Genomic DNA, 18,980 nt, shown 5'->3' on the forward strand with positions numbered 1-18,980 from the left:
CAAGCATAAGAAAATGGGCAGACCAATGTTCATTTGAAGATAACTGAAATCTTGGGAGAAAACTAGAGGGACTTAAAGTCAGAAAATAATAAAATGTTTTCTTAAAGTCTTTGCTTTCCTACATGTTTTGTAAATCAGTAATCATAAGGGATATTTCTACTTTATATGTAAGAGAATGCACTTGATACAGTAAGTCTCAGAGAACTATAAGAATGATAAGTGTTAGGTGATTTCCCTTTTTGAAAATATGTCACATCCAAGAAATTCTGCTTAAATGAAAGGAAAGATTTTCATGTTTACATTTTGTAATGGCCTAGGGTCTGGTGTGCGGCCATGACATCATGCTCACTTTACTCTTTTTTTTTTTTTTTTGTACCTGAATTCAGTGGCTTTATTCTACCCCATAAGTGGTGCTATTATTGTACATGTATTTTTAAAGATGCAAACTAGAATTTTGCATAGCTGAAGATCTTAAACAATTACTTGTCCAGCTCCTCTGTTTCACAAGTGAAAAAATTCAGATCCACAGATGCTAATTGCCTTCTATTAAGTATAGTATTAGTAAATCCAGGATTAAAACCCAGACCTGGAGCTCTCAAGTCAGGGATTTTATCTGATGCCATGATCTCAAACATTCTCTTGACCCCTGTGTTTATATCTAGCGACCAGGAAGACCTAATAGTGCATAGCTCACGCGTGTGTTACGTACTCCATTTTAGAATTTCGGAAACTTAAGCTCCTATTTAATCTGTTTCTTTTCCACCTACAAATTTACTGGAGTAGAGTGGAATGATTTTTGTTTTTTGTTTTTTGTTCTTTTTAGGAGCACTCAACCTTTTGGCCAAGGTATTAGCAGAGGACAGATACAAAGTAACAGATGATCTTTAGTTAGAACTTCTTTATTGACCAATTTTATTCATATTAGAGTAGATGATATTTTTTAGGTTTAAAGCTTCTTTGCATACAAGCAGTTGGCAGCATGTGAAAGACAGAATCTCTCTTCCTCATGATTTGTATAGAAAATGTTTTGAGTGAAAATTTTTCGAAAGAATTTGATGGGAGTTTAAGTTTTCTCTCTGTTCCTGGGTTGTTCTGCTCAGTGTAACACAATTGTGCCAATTGTACCATGGTTCTCCTTGCAGTGGGCCTTGGAAGTCCACAAAGTTATTGTAGAGAAGGCCAAGACTCCATGTATATATTTTTTTTCAAGAGCAGAGGCTTAAATATTACAACTGCTATCAATGTGGAGTTTCACACATGTTTTAATTAATATTATAAGTAAGTAAAGTTGAGGAACATCATGATGCCAGAATGGTTTTTTAAGGGGGAAAATTAAATCAGCCCTTGAGTTGGTTTATTGATACCATGCCAAAGTAACTAGTTTAACAGATTTATTTTCCCCACTGAACTAACTAGACTTCTGGCATCATGTAGAGACAGCCATCAAAGCCCAGAAACTTGGAGTGGAACAAGGTGGTTTCTGATGTAGAGCACTCGAGCCACTGAGCCTGTGTACAGAAGTGGAAGAAGAATGAGTTCTGGATTTTCACATGGAAGAATGAGTTCAGGATATTGGGGCTGCTAAGTTAGAAATTTTCACTTAAAAGTCATCTGGAGAAAGTTGATTTTTTTTTTTTATTTTAAGCAACACACATACAAAAAAAAAAATCATATAAACAATGCAATCAACTTTAAAATGTCAAGGAGAAAACCTCACCAATTTCCACTTTTCTTCCTCACCAGTAAGAGCTGGGGCAAGGGGAAGGGAGCGGGGCTTACATTTTTATTTTATGACTAAAGGAGAACTTCATAATAATATTTAATTTTTTATCGTCAATACCACGGAAGGCAGAAACAATCAGCCAGCCAATAATAAGTGCTTTTCTGAGAAACTGACCTGGTTCAGAACTGCCACAGACTCTTGAAGAAATACAGGGGTGGGGGAAAGAAAGGTTCTTCAGGGATTATATGAAGTCATGTGTGTGAAACTTTTGAAAATTGTGGAGTACTTTTATAGAATTTAAAGAATCTTTCATTCAATTGAAAAATCATATAAATACAAAAAGTGTCCTCATCACAAGAAAAAATGTATAACTGTATGGAACAGGTGTGAACTAGATACTGTAGTGATGATTTTGCAATATATGCCAATATTGAATTATTATGCTGTACACATGAAACTAATACAATGTTATTTGTCAATTATACCTCAATAAAAAGAATTTAGCTAAAAAATCAAAATTAAAAACAAAATAAAAAGTCAAAAAAAAAAAGAAATGGAAAACTGGGGGTAATCAGGAGAGGAGAGGTTAACGAAGACCTTTGTTTTTATCTGAAAAGTTTTATCTTACTTACTTTTCTTTTGTAACAGTTTAAAGGTTAATAGAATGAAGGCTTTGGGGGGGTCCTAATCACTAAAGATCATGAAAATCAGTATCTTTGGTATCAGACTATACTATTCACGTTGCTCCAGTTTTAAAGGTTTGGAATGCTTACTTTTATTTTGGAGATGATAACAGAATTTCTTTTGGAATTAGTAATCGAGGAAGTGAATTTACTAAGAAATTATTTAATCAGCCTCTGAAATTTTGAATTAAAAATGGATCTTTCTACTTTATATGAAGAATCTGTTTCGTGCTTGTTTACAAAGGATCTAATTGTAGTGCCCTAAGCAGAAGATAAAACAATGCTACTATTTCTTAATGTCTTTGACTTCATGAGGTTTATTTAAAATATTAGAACTGATTGCCCTCATAAATTTGTGAGCAATCAAATCATCAATATTTTATTACGGTTTTTCATAAAGTCATGAAAACCTTTAATGCAATCAAAGTATTTGTTGAAGTTGAAACTTTGGCTGTGCGGAAAGTAATCTTGCTGTGCCTTTTCTCTGCAGTGTTCTTTTATGCGTGATAATTTCAGAGATCTCATTTACTAGTCTTGAGAAACGTCTTTTGATTTGCTTGCAAATATTTTCTCTGTGTTTATTTTTCAGATGCAAATACTGTGACAGATCATTCAGCATATCTTCTAACCTGCAGCGGCACGTTCGCAACATCCACAATAAGGAGAAGCCCTTTAAGTGTCACTTATGTGATAGGTGTTTTGGTCAACAAACCAACTTAGACAGACACCTAAAGAAACACGAGAATGGGAACATGTCTGGTAGGTAATCACTTGTGTGATGAGGAAAAGAAGGTGGCTTATTTTTCTTATTTTAAAAGACAGTTGTGATCTGTCTTCTGTCGTTGCACTTTGATGCGAGAATCAGATCCTATTGTGAAAATTTGCAGCACGATTCCCTTGAGATTTTGGAGTGCTGTGAATGATGTGATCGTTGAATAATATACAACTCAGGGCCTTATTTGGATGATTTTATATTCTCCTGGATTCATCCCAAAGGGCAGTCTCAAGCAAAGAGAACCATAACCCGAAATCACAGGAGACTTATGAATCAAGATTTTCTAAATTGCAGGGAGCAATCTTTCCACCTCCTGGCACAGACTGTGGCCCCCGCATGGCAGGAAGTCCAGAGTGGAGCCCCAGAATGCCACTCTCTGCTTATTAACCTAGAAACCATGGCTGCTTCTGCAGAAGACCTGCAGTTCAGAGAGCCTCTCCAGGGGAACGTTTTAGAGATTAGTAACAGAAGATTGTCGACATGACCAAAATAACCCATAGCAAATGATAGTGGAGTGTGGTTTTAGTCACAAATTTTGACGTAGTATTAAATTAAAAGTGGCAAAAAACTAGCCTTCCCTTAACCCAGACCTACTGGCACATAGTTAGAAGACATGGTAGGTTTCTTGCCTTTGGCTTCTAATAGTTAGATAATATAAGCCATTTGCTTATATTAAGCCATTAAGCTTAAATATAAGCCATTTGCTAATATTTACCAGCTAGCATGTGTGTGGGGGACACCGACCTATGTAGCCACAACCTGTTTCTAGAGAATAAAGGAAATGACTTGGGGGTGAGGGAAGGGGTTGTGCATGGAGTTCAGGACAAAAGATTTTAAAAAGAGAAAAAGGTTAGATTTATACAAAGTAATAATCTTTACTTCAGGAAATTATTTAATTATTAATTCTTTCTGTACTGTACAGGCACATTGCTTATGATTTTGGATGAACTAAATACTGGTTGTTTCCCTTAAAGTTAAAAATCAAATGATCATGGTTTAAAAATAGCATGTTTTAGAGACAGAACTTTAATCCAATATACAAAAGTAGCTACATCTTCTGTGTACATCCTTATAGTATGCTCCTATAATTGTTTCAGTTAAAATTATCTCAGAAAAAGATTAAATAAGTTAAAGATATAACATGTCAAAGCTGAATACTTATTTGTTGGTCCAGATTATAACTTCATGAAGCTGAGGGGTGTTCTAACCTCTCGTTTTTTGTCACCTCAACTTATTAAACTGTGGATATTTTGTGGACAAGATTAACAGCATGAAGCAAAAGTGTAAAGATTGACCACATATTAGAAAGTGTTTATAATTTGTAAATTTATGAAAACTTTGAAACAATCTTGTGACACAGACATTTCGATTCCAGTTTTATAGGAAAGGAAGCCGAAGAGCGTTCTGTAATGCCTAGATCCAAGATTGTCCTTTTAATACGGTAGCACGCGCATCTCTGGGCTGGTGTGTTCTGAGTCTCTCCGTGGCTTAGTCCGCCAAATCAGAGTGCAGTATTTCCAGCGTGCTTTCAGTCTTTTTTGGTAACATACTTTAGCACAGGGGCAGTAACTACATACTGACTGCAACCGGGACTGGGTATACAGTTTCTTCTGGCAGGATTGTTTAAGACCTCTCTATCATTTGCCTCATCCTCTATTCCCATTCTACGAATACAAATGTTCCCGTGTCACAGTGGGAATAGGAGGGAGCTAGTGGGAGAAACAGCATCTTCAAAAGACTGTGCCTCATGAATTCAATGGTTCAAAATATTCCCCAAGGCACTGCCATTGGCCTGAGCACGATGGTAAAATTGGGAAGACCTTGACCTCCGAAAGCTGTCTGTATTGATGTTCGAAAGAGCCTGTTTTAGGAAACGACACTGATCAAATGAAGAAGGTGTGGGATTCAAAATAAGCTGCCATATAAATAACAGTCTTTTTCAACGAAGGCTTTGTCTCCTGTCAGGTACAGCAACATCGTCGCCTCATTCTGAGCTGGAAAGCACGGGTGCGATTCTCGATGACAAGGAAGATGCTTACTTCACAGAAATCCGAAATTTCATTGGGGACAGCAACCACAGCGGCCAGTCTCCCCGGAACACAGAGGAGAGGTAAAGCTGGGGTTTTTCTCTGTTTTAAATTTAATGATTTCTGAAATGAACGTTTTCGAATGCCCTTGCTGTCCTCCCTTTTAGAATACAGCTGTTACTCCTACCATCGGTGGCTGGTATTTAGTGCAGATTAAATACCAGATGTTCTCCGAAGTACATGATATGAGTTAATTGACTTAACTATCCTAATAATCCTATGAAATAGTGACAGTTATTGTGTGATTTTGTCAGTGAAGGAATGGAGACATCAAGGCCACATAAGTAATAAATGGGATTCAGCCTGGGCTGTCTGGTTCCAGAGTCCACACTTTCACCAGTATTCTGTTCCTCTTCTCTTGATAACTAATTAGAATATTTTATCGAATCTTGCCAGGTAGAAGGGAAAACCACCATAGGGGTTCAGCTGAATCAGTGGTTACTATTATATATCATATATATCTGGTATATAATAGAGTTACTATTATATCATATATGATCTATAATGTATACAGATAGTATGTGACTATATATTATGTGACTATATAGTATCAATATGTATTTGTTTATGTATTTGTATATCTAAATTTATATATATAAATATTTACATATAAAATACTTTTGAGTGTCATCCAAATACCTTTTTTAGAAAACATTTGTGACTTCCTAGTAAGATTCTGTTACTCCCTTATATGCTTTCAAGTGGGTCCGCATTTAATTCTGACATATTTGTTTCAGTGAGTGTGATTGTCCCTGTTTTTAGTGACCTGGTTTCCTCTTGTCATTATCAACACCAAGCATGTGTGGCATAAATTTACAAAGACAAACTTTTAATGCTGATGATCCTAATTAACACTTATCTAGTACTTTATATTTTAATATGATGTAAATGAGACTTTATTTTACCAAAACTACTAGATTTAATTTTTCTTATCTATAAGTTATAATTAAATATCTAATATTGAGACCTATGTTTTTCTGACCATAACTGTCCAATGGCCTATTAAATTAGGATGCTGCAATGAAAGTTTTAATGTAATTGAAATTAATTAATGAAAGCTCTTATCACACAAGTGTTATTGTTCATGTCCTCTATTTTTGATGGTATTAAAAGTCAAAGTTAATTATTTTAGATAGTTTTTCCATTAAGGCAAGTATCAAATAAACATTATTTTCCAAGATAATGTAAAAATATATAAACACTTCTCTTCTTCAACTTGTATAGAAGTGTCTATAAGGGAACAAGGGGAGAATATCTGCTATGACTCTTCCCAGCCTCAAAGAAGTCTGATAAAAACTACAACTTTGTGCAATTGGATGTATCTTTCCCTCTGCTCACTCATTTGTGTGTGTATGTGTATGTGTGTGTGTATTGTGGAGGGGGGGGTTGAGAGAGAGAGAAAGATGGGGCAGCTAATCAGAAGTACAAAGTAGTAAGGACAATATAAGTAAGTATATGCTGCAAATAAGAAATATCGAACAAAAAGCACCATTTGTGTTCTGAGATGCCTGTTCAGATTCTGAGCCCTTAGTCAAGGTTTGTGAACCATGTAGCCCAACATCTGGTTTCAACATGTCTAAACAGCATAGAAGTAAGAAGACTGAGTCATCTAACTTTTCTCCCCTCAACTCCTATCAGACTACTTTTGATGAATAATATATCCCCCATAAATTGCCACATTTGAAAGCATAATTAACAAATAGGTTTTCTTAATCACGTTGGCTTTGTTACTTTTGGTTTTCATCCATGCACTCTTTTGTTCTTCTACTTTTTCTTTCATTTTTTAAAAATAACAATTTTGATCCATTCAAGCTAGCAAGTTGGCAGTGTAACTGGAAACTAATAATTTATGTCTGTGCAAAACATGTTTTCATCATTCTTTGATAAAAGAGGTTAAGAGACAGGCTGTATAAAAAAAAACTAAACGATGAGATGACTTTTTCTGGTCAAATGAATTTTTACTATGTGCATCTGTCACACCCAGGACTGTTTTCTTTATGTATTTTTATGCCTTGGGAAATCTAAATATTAAATGATACCCTTTTTTTTTTAATGTTGGAAAGTGATGGGGGGGTATTACTGGTACCTGATTTTCCACAGTCTGAAAAATAGTTACATTAAATGTGAAAATTGTACATGACTATAACAATAATTTAGCAGTCTCAACAAGTTTTCTGAATTTGTAAATACATAAAAAAGCAAGACAAAATAGAAAGATTCTGAATGGCCCAGGAATCAGACACCTGAATTCCTGTGATGGCTTAATTTCTAACAAGCTCTCTGTACTTGGCCAAGGGCTTAACTTCCCTGATCGCATGTCTTTAAAAGGAAGAAGTTAGGAAGAGATAGTCAGAACATTTATAATTATTTTGTAGCTTAATTTCAACTTTAAAATCTGACAGTGAAACTTAAATTCCATTTACATTTATTTTAATGTTTACTTTAAAGCCCAAAAAGTTTGTCATAGTTTCAAAAATGCTCTCAAATGTATTACATGGGAACTTCTGTTATTAAACTCTTCACATAATGTAATCCTTGCAACCACAGACCAAACTATCACAAAGAACTTTTTAAGTAGAATATTCTTCTTTGCCATCATTTTATTTTCATGCTTGCTAAGTAAGCTTCAAAAGATATTTGGACAATTGCATTTTTATATCATTTCCCACCCCAATATTATCCTGGAAAACTGTGATTTTTTTTTTAACCCTCGAACCATCAAGGATAATTTGAACAAAGTACAAATGAATGAGCGCTCAGTACTTCCACGTTTGAGTAGAGTGTTTACGAGCCATATCCCACCGATGTCGCCTAGAAGTAGCAAGTGCTGGTTGGCCCTTGACATCTACTTTCACATTTTCTTTGAACCCTTAGATTCACTGTAAGGATGTGTGTTGAAGCTCCAGCAGTGTTGCTCAGGGATATGAGTTTTCCAGAAATCTGTCCTTTTCAATGGTGCATAATTATATGATAATTAGGTAAGGTTATGTAGAGAAAATCTTTCTGTGCTTTTTATATCATATATAACAGTATCATTTATCAAGCAAAGGCCTGATAAGAACTAGAAGACTGGGATTGTTTTCCTGGTTCTGCCAAAGGCTCCATTCATAATCTGAATAATCACATAATTAGTTTCTTTCTTCATTTTCTTGTTTGTGAGGTTACGTTATTTTCCCATGGTTGCCATGAAAAGCATAAACAATAAAAATTTGCTCTGGAAGTGTTAAGAATCTAAATTGTTAGGAAGACATGATACTAAAGCTAACTGCCTGTTTAAAAAAATGACATGAGTAACTGAACCTCTTTCTTCTTATGCTTTTGAAAGAATGAATGGCAGTCACTTTAAAGATGAAAAGGCTTTGGTGACCAGTCAAAATTCGGATTTACTGGATGATGAAGAAGTAGAAGATGAGGTGTTATTAGATGAGGAGGATGAAGACAATGATATTCCTGGGAAGACAGGAAAGGAACCAGTGACAAGTAACTTACACGAAGGAAACCCCGAGGATGACTATGAAGAAACCAGCGCCCTGGAGATGAGTTGCAAGACATCCCCAGTGAGGTGAGATGCAAGCGTAGTCCCCGGAGGGTTACAGTTCCTGCTGCTCTGTTCCTTCTTTAGCACAACACTCCAGGTGATAAGCAGTTTCTGAACAATAAATCATAAAAGTTAAATTTGAATTAGCAAGACATACATAGTGGATTAATGGAAATCAGGTGGCCATCAACATAATCTGTAAGCACAGAAATCCATCGGTATCTGTGGAACTCTGATTAACCTGAGGTAGGAAGGGTGAATGAAAATTACACAAGTTCACGATCATTTATTTAGACTCTGCCTGTAAAACAAATTAAAATAGAGATTTCAACATTAATTTATTCAATTTATCCGGTGGGTTAGTGTTCAAAAATTATTGAGATAAATCTCACTTTATTTGATATATATATGGAATCTCTACAGATGATAGATTTTTAAATGGGAAAAAATACCCAAATAACTAAATTGATGGGAATATTATATTTTCATATGGGTAATTGATGCCAACTGAATATCATCGTAATTGGCTTTATTTTAAGTGGAAATTATAAATGCATGAATTCTGTCTCCACTGCATTGCTGACTTCACATGTCATTGACTTTAATTCTTTATCTCAACTATACTCTTGCTTTAGTTATGAAAAGTCTTAAAAGAAATCTATTTATAAGATATAATATTTGTAAGCTTTTTAAAAGAACCCAAGAATTTACGCGGGTTACTTTATATTGCAAATATAATATGACGTTTGACAAGTATATAAACTCAAATGAAAAGTGATTTGGGTGGATAACAAACTGAAAAAGAAAAAAAAAAACCCTCTGTGCTTTCCCATTGGTTCATTTTAGGTATAAAGAGGAAGAATATAAAACTGGACTTTCTGCTCTAGATCATATCAGGCACTTCACAGATAGCCTCAAAATGAGGAAAATGGAAGATAATCAATACACTGAAGCTGAGGTGTCTTCTTTCAGTGCTTCCCATGTGCCAGAGGAACTTAAACAGCCGTTACACAGAAAGTCCAAATCACAGGTACAGACCTTCCTGCAGTAGAGATGCATGATGACATTGTGCCTTTGACACCAAAGGCAGGTGTTCTTTGCAATGGTCTAGAATCTGAGCAGGTTCAGATGCTTTACTCAAAAGGTTCATGTCTTTCCTCTATGACCCAGTCCAAAATAGGTAACCGCTATGGCAGTTGACATGACTGCATTCTGCATAGAAACTTCTGTGACAAACCCTGACCTCCAATAATCTGCCCTTTACTTTGCAGTTGCCTTCCTTCTGTATGAGAGTCTATAATGTTTGTTTGCACCTGTTTGTATGCTACTTCAGAATTACTTTCTAACTGCTTGGTGTCTAGAATTTTTGTCAACCTAATTGTATTTTCAGATTTTTGCAAAGTGAATTCTGTCCACTATTTTTGTTTCTTACTATATACAGTTAATTACTAAGTCATCTAATTATAGAATGTAGGAGTAAACTGAGGATCAAAGATGAAATGAGTTGCTAAAAGTCTGCAGCAATTTGATGGCAAATCTGGAAATAAGACCTATCCATTTTTATTGACTGAATAAATGAATGGTACCCAAGTTCATTGGGACCTCCAGCATTCTATCAGCACTATGGTAACCAAAATAAATCCCTTAAGGATCTATAAATACCAATTAAAGGAGCCTCGGTTCTTTTTTCACAAAAAAGGGAAGTCAATCCTTTCTGCTTGACATCTGCATTCAACCTGATTGTTTATTGAGGTCAATTAAAAAAAAAAAGGAAAGAAACTTTTTGTTGTTACCATATTCTTTGGTCACTTTGCTCTAATTGTTTGATCCAGAGTTCATTTTGGAGATGGCCTGACATATCCAACCATGTGACCGTATTAACTTCTACATTTGGAAATTTCCTGTTTGGCTGAGATGTTTTGGGCTGGTCTTCACAGCAAATGTGGTTATATCTCAACTAAAGTGGGGAAAATGTTATTCCAGTGGGATAATACAAATTTTAAAATATCAGTAAATTCAATAAAGTCTGAAGATATTATGTATGGCAACAGGTAGGATAAATGTTCTTTCTGAATTGAAGTGAGAGCAGCCAGCCTCAGCAACGGAGCTGCCCTGCTCCGTGAGCTGGAGACCATCACTCCGCAGCTCTGGGCGCCGTCTCCTCATTGTAAAGTGGGGTGAATGGAGATGTCTAAGACCCTTCCTGCTCTATGATTCAGTGGGGATAAAAATGAATTTTTCCATTTCTAACATTAAAAGTAACTTGGCCAGAGTAGACATCTCATTTTCACTTGGAACCAGCCATAAGAGGTGGCTAACATACATTTCTTCAACTCTTGATTTCCCATTCTTCTTCCCTAGTTGATCAGAGAACTGGGGGAGCCAGGTTTTCTTTCTATTTAAAAAGAAGTCTTTTAATTATTCCATCCCAAATTACAAGACATTGTAAGGCACAACACCTGAAGATTCCTGAAACTGTCACAAGTGACAGAAAACAAAGGGACCTGGGAACCTAGAGATAGTGGAAATGGTATTTCAGTGTCAGCATTTTGACATATGAAGTCCCTGCCCAGCTGGGCTAACAGCTACCATCACAGGAAATACTAGCATTTTGCGATTCTAGCTCATATTTTTGTTACTTGATTATGTCATACACACACACACACATATATATATATATATATCTCAGTTTGAAAATGGTCAGGCCTTTTTGCAAACTGACTTTATTTCATGAGATTCTTCATTCCATTCATTCAGTTCTTATCAACTGTCAGTTATATGCTGGGCACCGATCCTTGTGCATGAAAATGTTTATTTCCTTTGATTACCAAAAGGCAGATATGCCATATTTACCATTTTCTAGAATCTGAATAGATTCAGATGTTTTGCTCAAAACTCATATATTTACTCTGAGATTTTTATGGCGATTGAATCCAAAATAGTTGACCAATACAACAGTGGCTGCCTTCTGCATGGAATTTTCCTGAAAAATCCTATCCTGCAAAAATGAATTTCATGATAAACAGGGACAATTTACATCAGGCACACTGAACTAAGCACTTCATGTAAGTTAGTGCTTGTGATTCCTCCACAACCCTTGGAGGTAAGTTTTTGTAATTATTATCCACATTTTAGATGAGGAAAGTAACCTTGAAAGGTTAAGCAACTTGCCCAAAGTCACACAGTTGGTTGAATAGAGGCAGGTTAGAAGCCAGAATTACAACTCAGGATTTCAAAATTTCCTCTGCACTCCATTTCCCCTTTCCCCTTTCCAAATATCAGAACGAGTTTTGGTAAATCCATTGCAGAGTATTCTTTATCTTAATCTCTAAACGTGGGAACATTAATTAGAGTAGATCAAGTTCAATGTCACTTCCCCCATACTTTAAACTCTACAATGGACAAGAACTCTCATCTATCCTTGATTCCCTGGGACCTCGCACAGTGCTACTCTCCTGGAGGAGAGTAGATGCTTAAGAAATCTCTTGTTATGTGTCTGCGGAGATTCTGTAGAGGTCCAGAAGGCAGACTGCATGCATAAAAGTCAAATGTGTACATTGAGAGCCATGACCCAGCAGATCAAAATCAGCCCGCGAGGGCAGATTTTCTAACTGAATGCCATGATTACGGAAGAAACCACAGACCGGCCACATGTCTCAGCACGACTCCCAGAGATGAAATTCTGCTTAACAACAGAGGCATTTTGTCTTTGTTTACAGACAGTGGAATGTCTTTGGCAGGACTTTAATGATCCCACTTCAGCAGCATTTTGACAAGCAAGTTTAGCAATGGATGAGACCAATAGCAAATCAACAGTGAAAAGTTCACTCGCAAGTCAAGACCAAATATTTCATTTGAATATTTTACTTGGCAGCAAATGGGAGGACTCTCTGAGCAGTTATTTAGAATTTGACATGATGATAAGGAAGAAAGAGCACTTCCTCACAGATTGCCTCCGTGCACCTTCTGCTCCAGCAGGTACTGGAGCCCAGGGGTTAGAACTGTGTTGGGTCTTGTGTTCAGGTGTTTTTGTTTTTTTTTTTTTTTTTTTTGTATCACCAACTTGATCTACCTCGACTTTCAAGGTCTTTAGGTGTCAGCATTGAACATTTCAAGCATGGAGGGGAACTGGAAAAAGGACACTGGATTAAAAGTTGGGCAGAAATGAGTTTTACATATGCTTCCAACACTATCCAGTTGAGTGACTTTGGGCAAGTCTTCTCACCTGCAGGCTCTCAGTTACAAAGCACAGGGGTCGGGTGGACTGTTTCCTCCAGACCACAGTGCTGCCAAGGCTGGCCTGGCCTTTCTTTGTGTTTGCAGTTTCAGTCATAAGCATAGAGTAGTACGTTTGGTGAGTTGAACATGTGCATGAACAGTAGGTGGATGGTTATTGTATTTCTGGTTGGGAAGGGGGATGACACCTATTTCCTAATGGAGGCATTATTGACATTCTAGACAGAATAATTAAGTTTTTATTCTGCAGATTGTGTCACTTTTGTGACCTCAAGGCACTGAAGGTCAACATTAACACCACGTCATTAGGACACACCAAAAAATGCCCTGTGCTTTTCCAAACACACCCACCAGCAATGCTCCCACTCAGGGTCCCTTCTCTTCCTAACATGCACCCGTGCTCATCTTCGACTTAAAAATGATGTTTTTCAAATGCCGTTTACCAAGTCTCTCCTCTTTACCTCAGGCATATGCTATGATGCTATCATTGTCCGACAAGGAGTCCCTCCACTCTTCATCCCACAGTTCCTCCAACGTGTGGCACAGCATGGCCAGGGCTGCAGCGGAATCCAGCGCCATCCAGTCCCTGAGCCACGTATGACATTCCCAAGGTCGACCAGATGGGACCAAGTCCAGCAGTAGCATGGCTCTTTCACACAGGACTATTTAAAAGACTGCTGAGCAGAATGCCTTAGAGACCTGAAGGGTCACTCATTTAAAGTCTGGGGACCTTAAACTGAATGATTTTAAAAAAAGAAAGAAAGAGAGAGAGAAAAAGAAAGAAAGAAAGAAAGAAAAAGAAACTATTTATTCTCGATATTTTGTTTTGCACAGCAAAGGCAGCTGCTGACTTCTGGAGGATCAATGCGACGGAAAGTGATTCAGTAACAATGAAAAACTGGCTGGGCAGACTGCGTCTTCCGGTTCACCCAGCCCTGGGGGGCGGGTGGGAGAGGGGGCAGTGGACATGGCGGCGTTGAGACGAATGAACACTCCTTAGGAACTGAATTCTTTTTTTCTACAAGATCACCTGACACATGATTCGGAACAGTTGCTTTGAATTACAGGTTTAATTGTTTTTTTTCCTTCGTTAAAGGTTTATGTAATTTAACCCTTTGAAGACAGAAGTAGTTGGATGAAATGCACACTTGATTATTATAGAAACTGATAACAGGAGTATTTGTTTCCCATTAACGTTTGCCTTCTTAAGTACATTGTTTAAAACTAGGGAAAAAGGGTATGTGTATAGTGTAAACTATGGCTGTTCAACGCTCAGAGAGGCTGTCAGTGAGGTGACCTGTTCATCACAGTACCGCTGTACCACTACACTAATAGAAGGTTTGCCAAATCCTTGTAATAACATCTTAATTTTAGACAATCATGTCACTGTTTTTTAATGTTTAATTTTTTTTGCGTGTGTTGCGTGTATCATGTATTTATTTGTTGGCAAACTATTGTTTGTTGATTAAAATAGCACTGTTCCAGTCGGCCACTAATTCCTGACGTATGAGGCACACCCCTTTCTGCATTTCAAGGACCAAGGTGACTCGACCTGTGTGTGGGAGTGCCAAGTGGTGTTTGGCTTTTGGCTTTTCTTAACATTCCTTTTTTTGTTGTTGTTGTTTGTTTGCCTTCTTAATGAGCTAAATACAAATAGATGCAACTTAGTTTTTGTAATACTGAAATTGATTCAATTGTATAAACGATTATAATTTCTTTCATAAAGCATGATTCTTCTGATTAAAAAACCTGTACCCCATATTTTATGCTGGTTGTCTGCAAGCTTGTGCGATGTTATGTTCATGTTAATCCTATTTGTAAAATGAAGTGTTCCAGACCTTATGTTAAAAGAGAGACGTAAATAACAGACTGTATTCAGTTATTTTGCCCTTTATTGAGGAACCAGATTTGTTTTCTTTTTGTTTGTAATCTCATTTTGGAATAATCGGCAAGTTGAGGTACTTTCTTCAAATGCTTTGTACAATATAAACTGTTATGCCTTTCAGTGCATTACTATGGGAGGAGCAACTAAAAAATAAAGACTTACAAAAATGGTTATTTTTCCCACTGTGTGATATTTCCCCTTCTCATGCAATTTTACCTGTGGGATCCCGTGATTTAAGGATGGGCTGCCTGGGACCTTGACGCCCTGACAGAGACATGGAGCACAGCACGTGGTGTACAGTTTGAGATGACGTGAAGTGTAGCCCTTGGCTTTACCCCCCACTCCTTGTTCTGGACTTTCTCCTTGTGGTGCCAAATCAGGGCTCAGGGGCAACACTACATGGTCCTTGGTATCATTCCATGTCTCAGGACAGAGCATCCTACAATTTTTCTTCTTGATGTCACGTAGTGCATGCTAAAAGGTGTTCTGTTTCTTATTTTTGTTTTTAATCACCCAAATACTGTTAACTGATTCCAAGAGGGTAGGGACACTTTAACTTTTCTACGATCCTTTTAAGTCTTTGTCCACAGGCAAAATATCATTTTTTTCACAGTGATACTCAGAGGCTTGTTGTGATTTTGAGTTTGAGTTTTCTTTCTTTATCAAAAAAAAAAAATTGCTGCACATTGCTACAAATTCTTCAGGACAATCACTTAGCAGTTGCTCCATATTCCATCGGGTTTGATCTACTATGATGCCTTCAACCATTTCAGTTTTGTTGAAAATGTATGTTTTCTGCTTTTCGCTTGTGTAAACAATGGCATTTTAGTTTTCACGCACATAATTGTTTCTATGTGTTCACATATGTACACACGGGGTTGGAATGTGAGGAGTGGTATTTCCATAGGATAGATTCTCTGGTGGGAAAGCAATTATGAATATATTTTTGCACCTTAAATACAATGCCAGTTGTTTTAGATATGGTTCTTTCAACTTGGCCGGCTGTAGAGGTTTTAACAAGGCTTGCAGATTAAGTAAGTATGACATGTGGAAATAGATCCCGACTAATTTCTTCATTTGTTTATTTATTCATTCTTAACCACAATGCCAGATACAGAGAGAAACTTCCTCACATCCTTTCTAAATGTCAGTAGTATAGGAATTAAATAAATGGGGCATAAATATTGATATTTTTAAAGTGTGCCCAGGAAATACTCAGAAAATATATTAAAGCTATAAATATGGCCTATACGGAAGAAGAAGAATCTAGTACTTGAGACTTAACAACACATTTGAGAAAATGGAGGAGCGTCTGGAACGTGCTGTGCATTTTCCTTTGTTGTAGAGAAAATACCTATAAATTCCGAAGCCATTCGAATGCTCTCAACGCCACTGAATTCTTGTTAGATCTGAGCATGACAGTTCAGTTGTTTGCTAATGCTTGGCCCCTCCAAATTCCAAAGAGGCTTTCAAGCCTTACATTTCTGCCTTCTTTTACATCCATCTCCCCAGCGGCCCTGTGGAGAGGCCGGGAGATGCGGTGGGGACAGTATCGGATTTGGAAGCTGAAGGCCTGGGTCTGAGCTCTGGCTCCATTACTTTAGTGGCTTTGAGGTCTCAGGCAAGTCACATACTTTTCAAAATCTCATCTGTGAAACCAGGGTAATAATTCCTGCTTCTTCTGCTACTGCCCTGGGTGTCTGTGAGTGCTGAAAATCAAAATACATTTTTGGAAATACTAGGTTAAAGTTCTCCACATGGAGGCACTTCATAATTTTGGTGATAGTTAATAAAATATATGTGTGTATATGTGTGTGGACATATGCACAAACACTGTGCTAAGAAGAACTTTTTAGGACATAGCAGAGATCATTCTAGAGTATACAAAAGTGGATATAGACTTTTTTGGAAAAAAATGTTAGAGACATTTCTTGAACAAACATGTAGCTTTGAAAAATAAGGAAAACCCAGCCCTTGAAAACCATGAGCCGTCCGGTCTAATTGTTGAGTGCTCTCAAAAAATTCAAGGACAGCTAAGAAAACACATTCAAAGAAGAGGTACACTGGAACTCTTATTTTCAGATAATGACCATTAACCAATTTTTTTTTTCTGTACCAGATGAATAAAATGAATTATTCAGTTTTTAAACAGCTTGTTAGACCAAAGTCATGCTGGGAATGTGTGCATTCATTACCTCAGTTAATCATCACAGTGGGCCTGCAGGCAGGAAGCACTATTCCTGTTTCACAGATGAGGAAACTGGAGCTCGGAGAATGGAAGAACCTAACTCAAAGTCACTCCACTGGGGACTGGCTGGCTGGGAATCCAGGGGTGCCCGGCTCCTGAGCCCACCCTTAGCCAAGCGTCTCCAATCCTCCTGGTTCAAGCGCAGCTAAAGAACTCCAAAAAAGAATGTTCCAAACCAAGGATATGTGCCCACAGAGAGCAAGGCTGCTGGAGATGCAAATGTGCCCGGGAGACAGTTAGGCGTCTGTGTCTTGGCTGTGAAGAGTCTGAAAGGTGAGCGCCAAGCACTGGTTCCCAGGCTTTTTCTATCCAGGTTATCTCAAGTAAGAAAAACACTAGTGTTTTTAAAAGATCCTAAATGCTTCCTCGATAAGGGAAGGGCCTGAGGCATCTTGTTTGCAATTTTTAGCAGGTTTTTGAGTTTCCTCCTTATCCTTTTTTGAAAGAAAGAAAAAAAAAGATACACTCCAAACCTACATTTTGAAATTATTAACATGACATGACTTAAACCCTCTCTAAGATGGTTAGCAGACTCACCGTGAGAGAAAGCAAACGTGAAAGCAAGCACAGTTAAAAAGTGCACTTCTTTCTTTTTCTCCAGGTTTAAAGAATTCTTAACAGAAGGATTGTGGGAGAAGCGGGAAGAGTAAAGGAAAAAATCAATAGGCTAGGTCCAGGAGCGCCAGAGTTTAGAGAGCCAGCCAGCTCTTCCCCAAGACATTTAGGTTAGTATTTAATTGTTCATTACATTTTACATAACTCATTTCTGAATATGAGACTGTCCTTGGTGCAGTATTTAGAAAATGTTTAAAATATTTAGAAAAAGGATGTAGGATGGCAACTATCCAAAAAAAAAAAAAAAAAAAAAAACCCTCCCGAAAATAACAAGTGCTGACAAGAGTGTAGAGAAATCGGAACCTTTGTGCACTGTTGCTAGGAATGTAAAATGGTGCAGCCAGTATGGAAAACAGTATGGCAGTTCCTGGAGATAGCAAAACTTGAATAACCATACGATCCCATGCGTCCACTTCTGGGTTTACATCCAAAAGGAATTGAAAGCAGAGTCTCGAAGAGATTTTGTACACTCCTGCTTGTAGCAGCGTTATTCACAATAGCTAAGAAGTAGAAGCAACCCAGGTGACCACTGATGAATGAATTAGATAAACAAAATGTGTAATATACAAACAGTGGAGTATTACTGCCTCAAAAAGAAAGAACATTCTGACACAAGCTACAATACGGGTAAACTTTGAGGACATTATGCTAAGTGAAATAAGCTAGTCACAAAAAGACAAATACTGTGATTCCACCCGTATGAGGCACCTGGAATAGTCAAGTTCATAGAGCTAGAGAGCGGAAAGGTGGTTGCCAGTGCTTGGGGGCAGGGAGGAATGGGGAGTTGTTTAATGGGTATGGAATTTCAGGTTTGCAAGATGAAAAGAGTTCCAGAGATTGGAAGCACAACAATGTGAATTCACTTACCACTACTGAATTGTACACTTAGTATAGTTAAGATCATAATTTTATGCTATATATTTTTTTACTCCAATTAAAAACAACAGATGTAATTCAATCCCTCTCTGTCTGTATGGTTCTTTAAGGTGAAAGAAACAAATTCTTTTCAACTCAGAGAAGCAAATTACCAGGTGCATAACAGGAGAGCTCTTAACAGTGAAAGAGAGAGCTGGGGACCCAGACCTAGAACATGACCCAGAACCAGTGGGTAGGCAAAGCCAGACCCACAGACAGCCCCTTAGGCTGTTATCAAGATGAATCAACTATCATTATGTTCAGCATTTTTTGTC

General features: G+C 37.3%; 1 protein-coding gene across 11 annotated transcripts in view; it reads left to right on the forward strand.

Moving 5' to 3' along the window:
- MECOM (MDS1 and EVI1 complex locus) overlaps positions 1–15,096 on the forward strand; it is a 528,132-nt gene extending 513,036 nt beyond the window's left edge. For 10 of the 11 annotated variants that reach the window (XM_074368088.1, XM_074368105.1, XM_074368097.1 and 7 more), the window contains 5 exons: positions 2,996–3,165; positions 5,147–5,291; positions 8,594–8,830; positions 9,653–9,836; positions 13,509–15,096. In XM_074368088.1, the coding sequence (XP_074224189.1) occupies positions 2,996–3,165; positions 5,147–5,291; positions 8,594–8,830; positions 9,653–9,836; positions 13,509–13,643 (871 nt within the window). In that variant the 3' untranslated portion in view covers positions 13,644–15,096. The remainder of the gene's footprint in view (positions 1–2,995; positions 3,166–5,146; positions 5,292–8,593; positions 8,831–9,652; positions 9,837–13,508) is intronic. The other variant, XM_074368128.1, reaches the window with a different exon arrangement.
- The last annotated feature ends 3,884 nt before the right edge of the window (positions 15,097–18,980 follow it).

The sequence above is a fragment of the Camelus bactrianus genome, chromosome 1 (genome assembly GCF_048773025.1).
Source record: "Camelus bactrianus isolate YW-2024 breed Bactrian camel chromosome 1, ASM4877302v1, whole genome shotgun sequence".
NCBI classification, from domain to species: Eukaryota; Metazoa; Chordata; class Mammalia; order Artiodactyla; family Camelidae; genus Camelus; species Camelus bactrianus.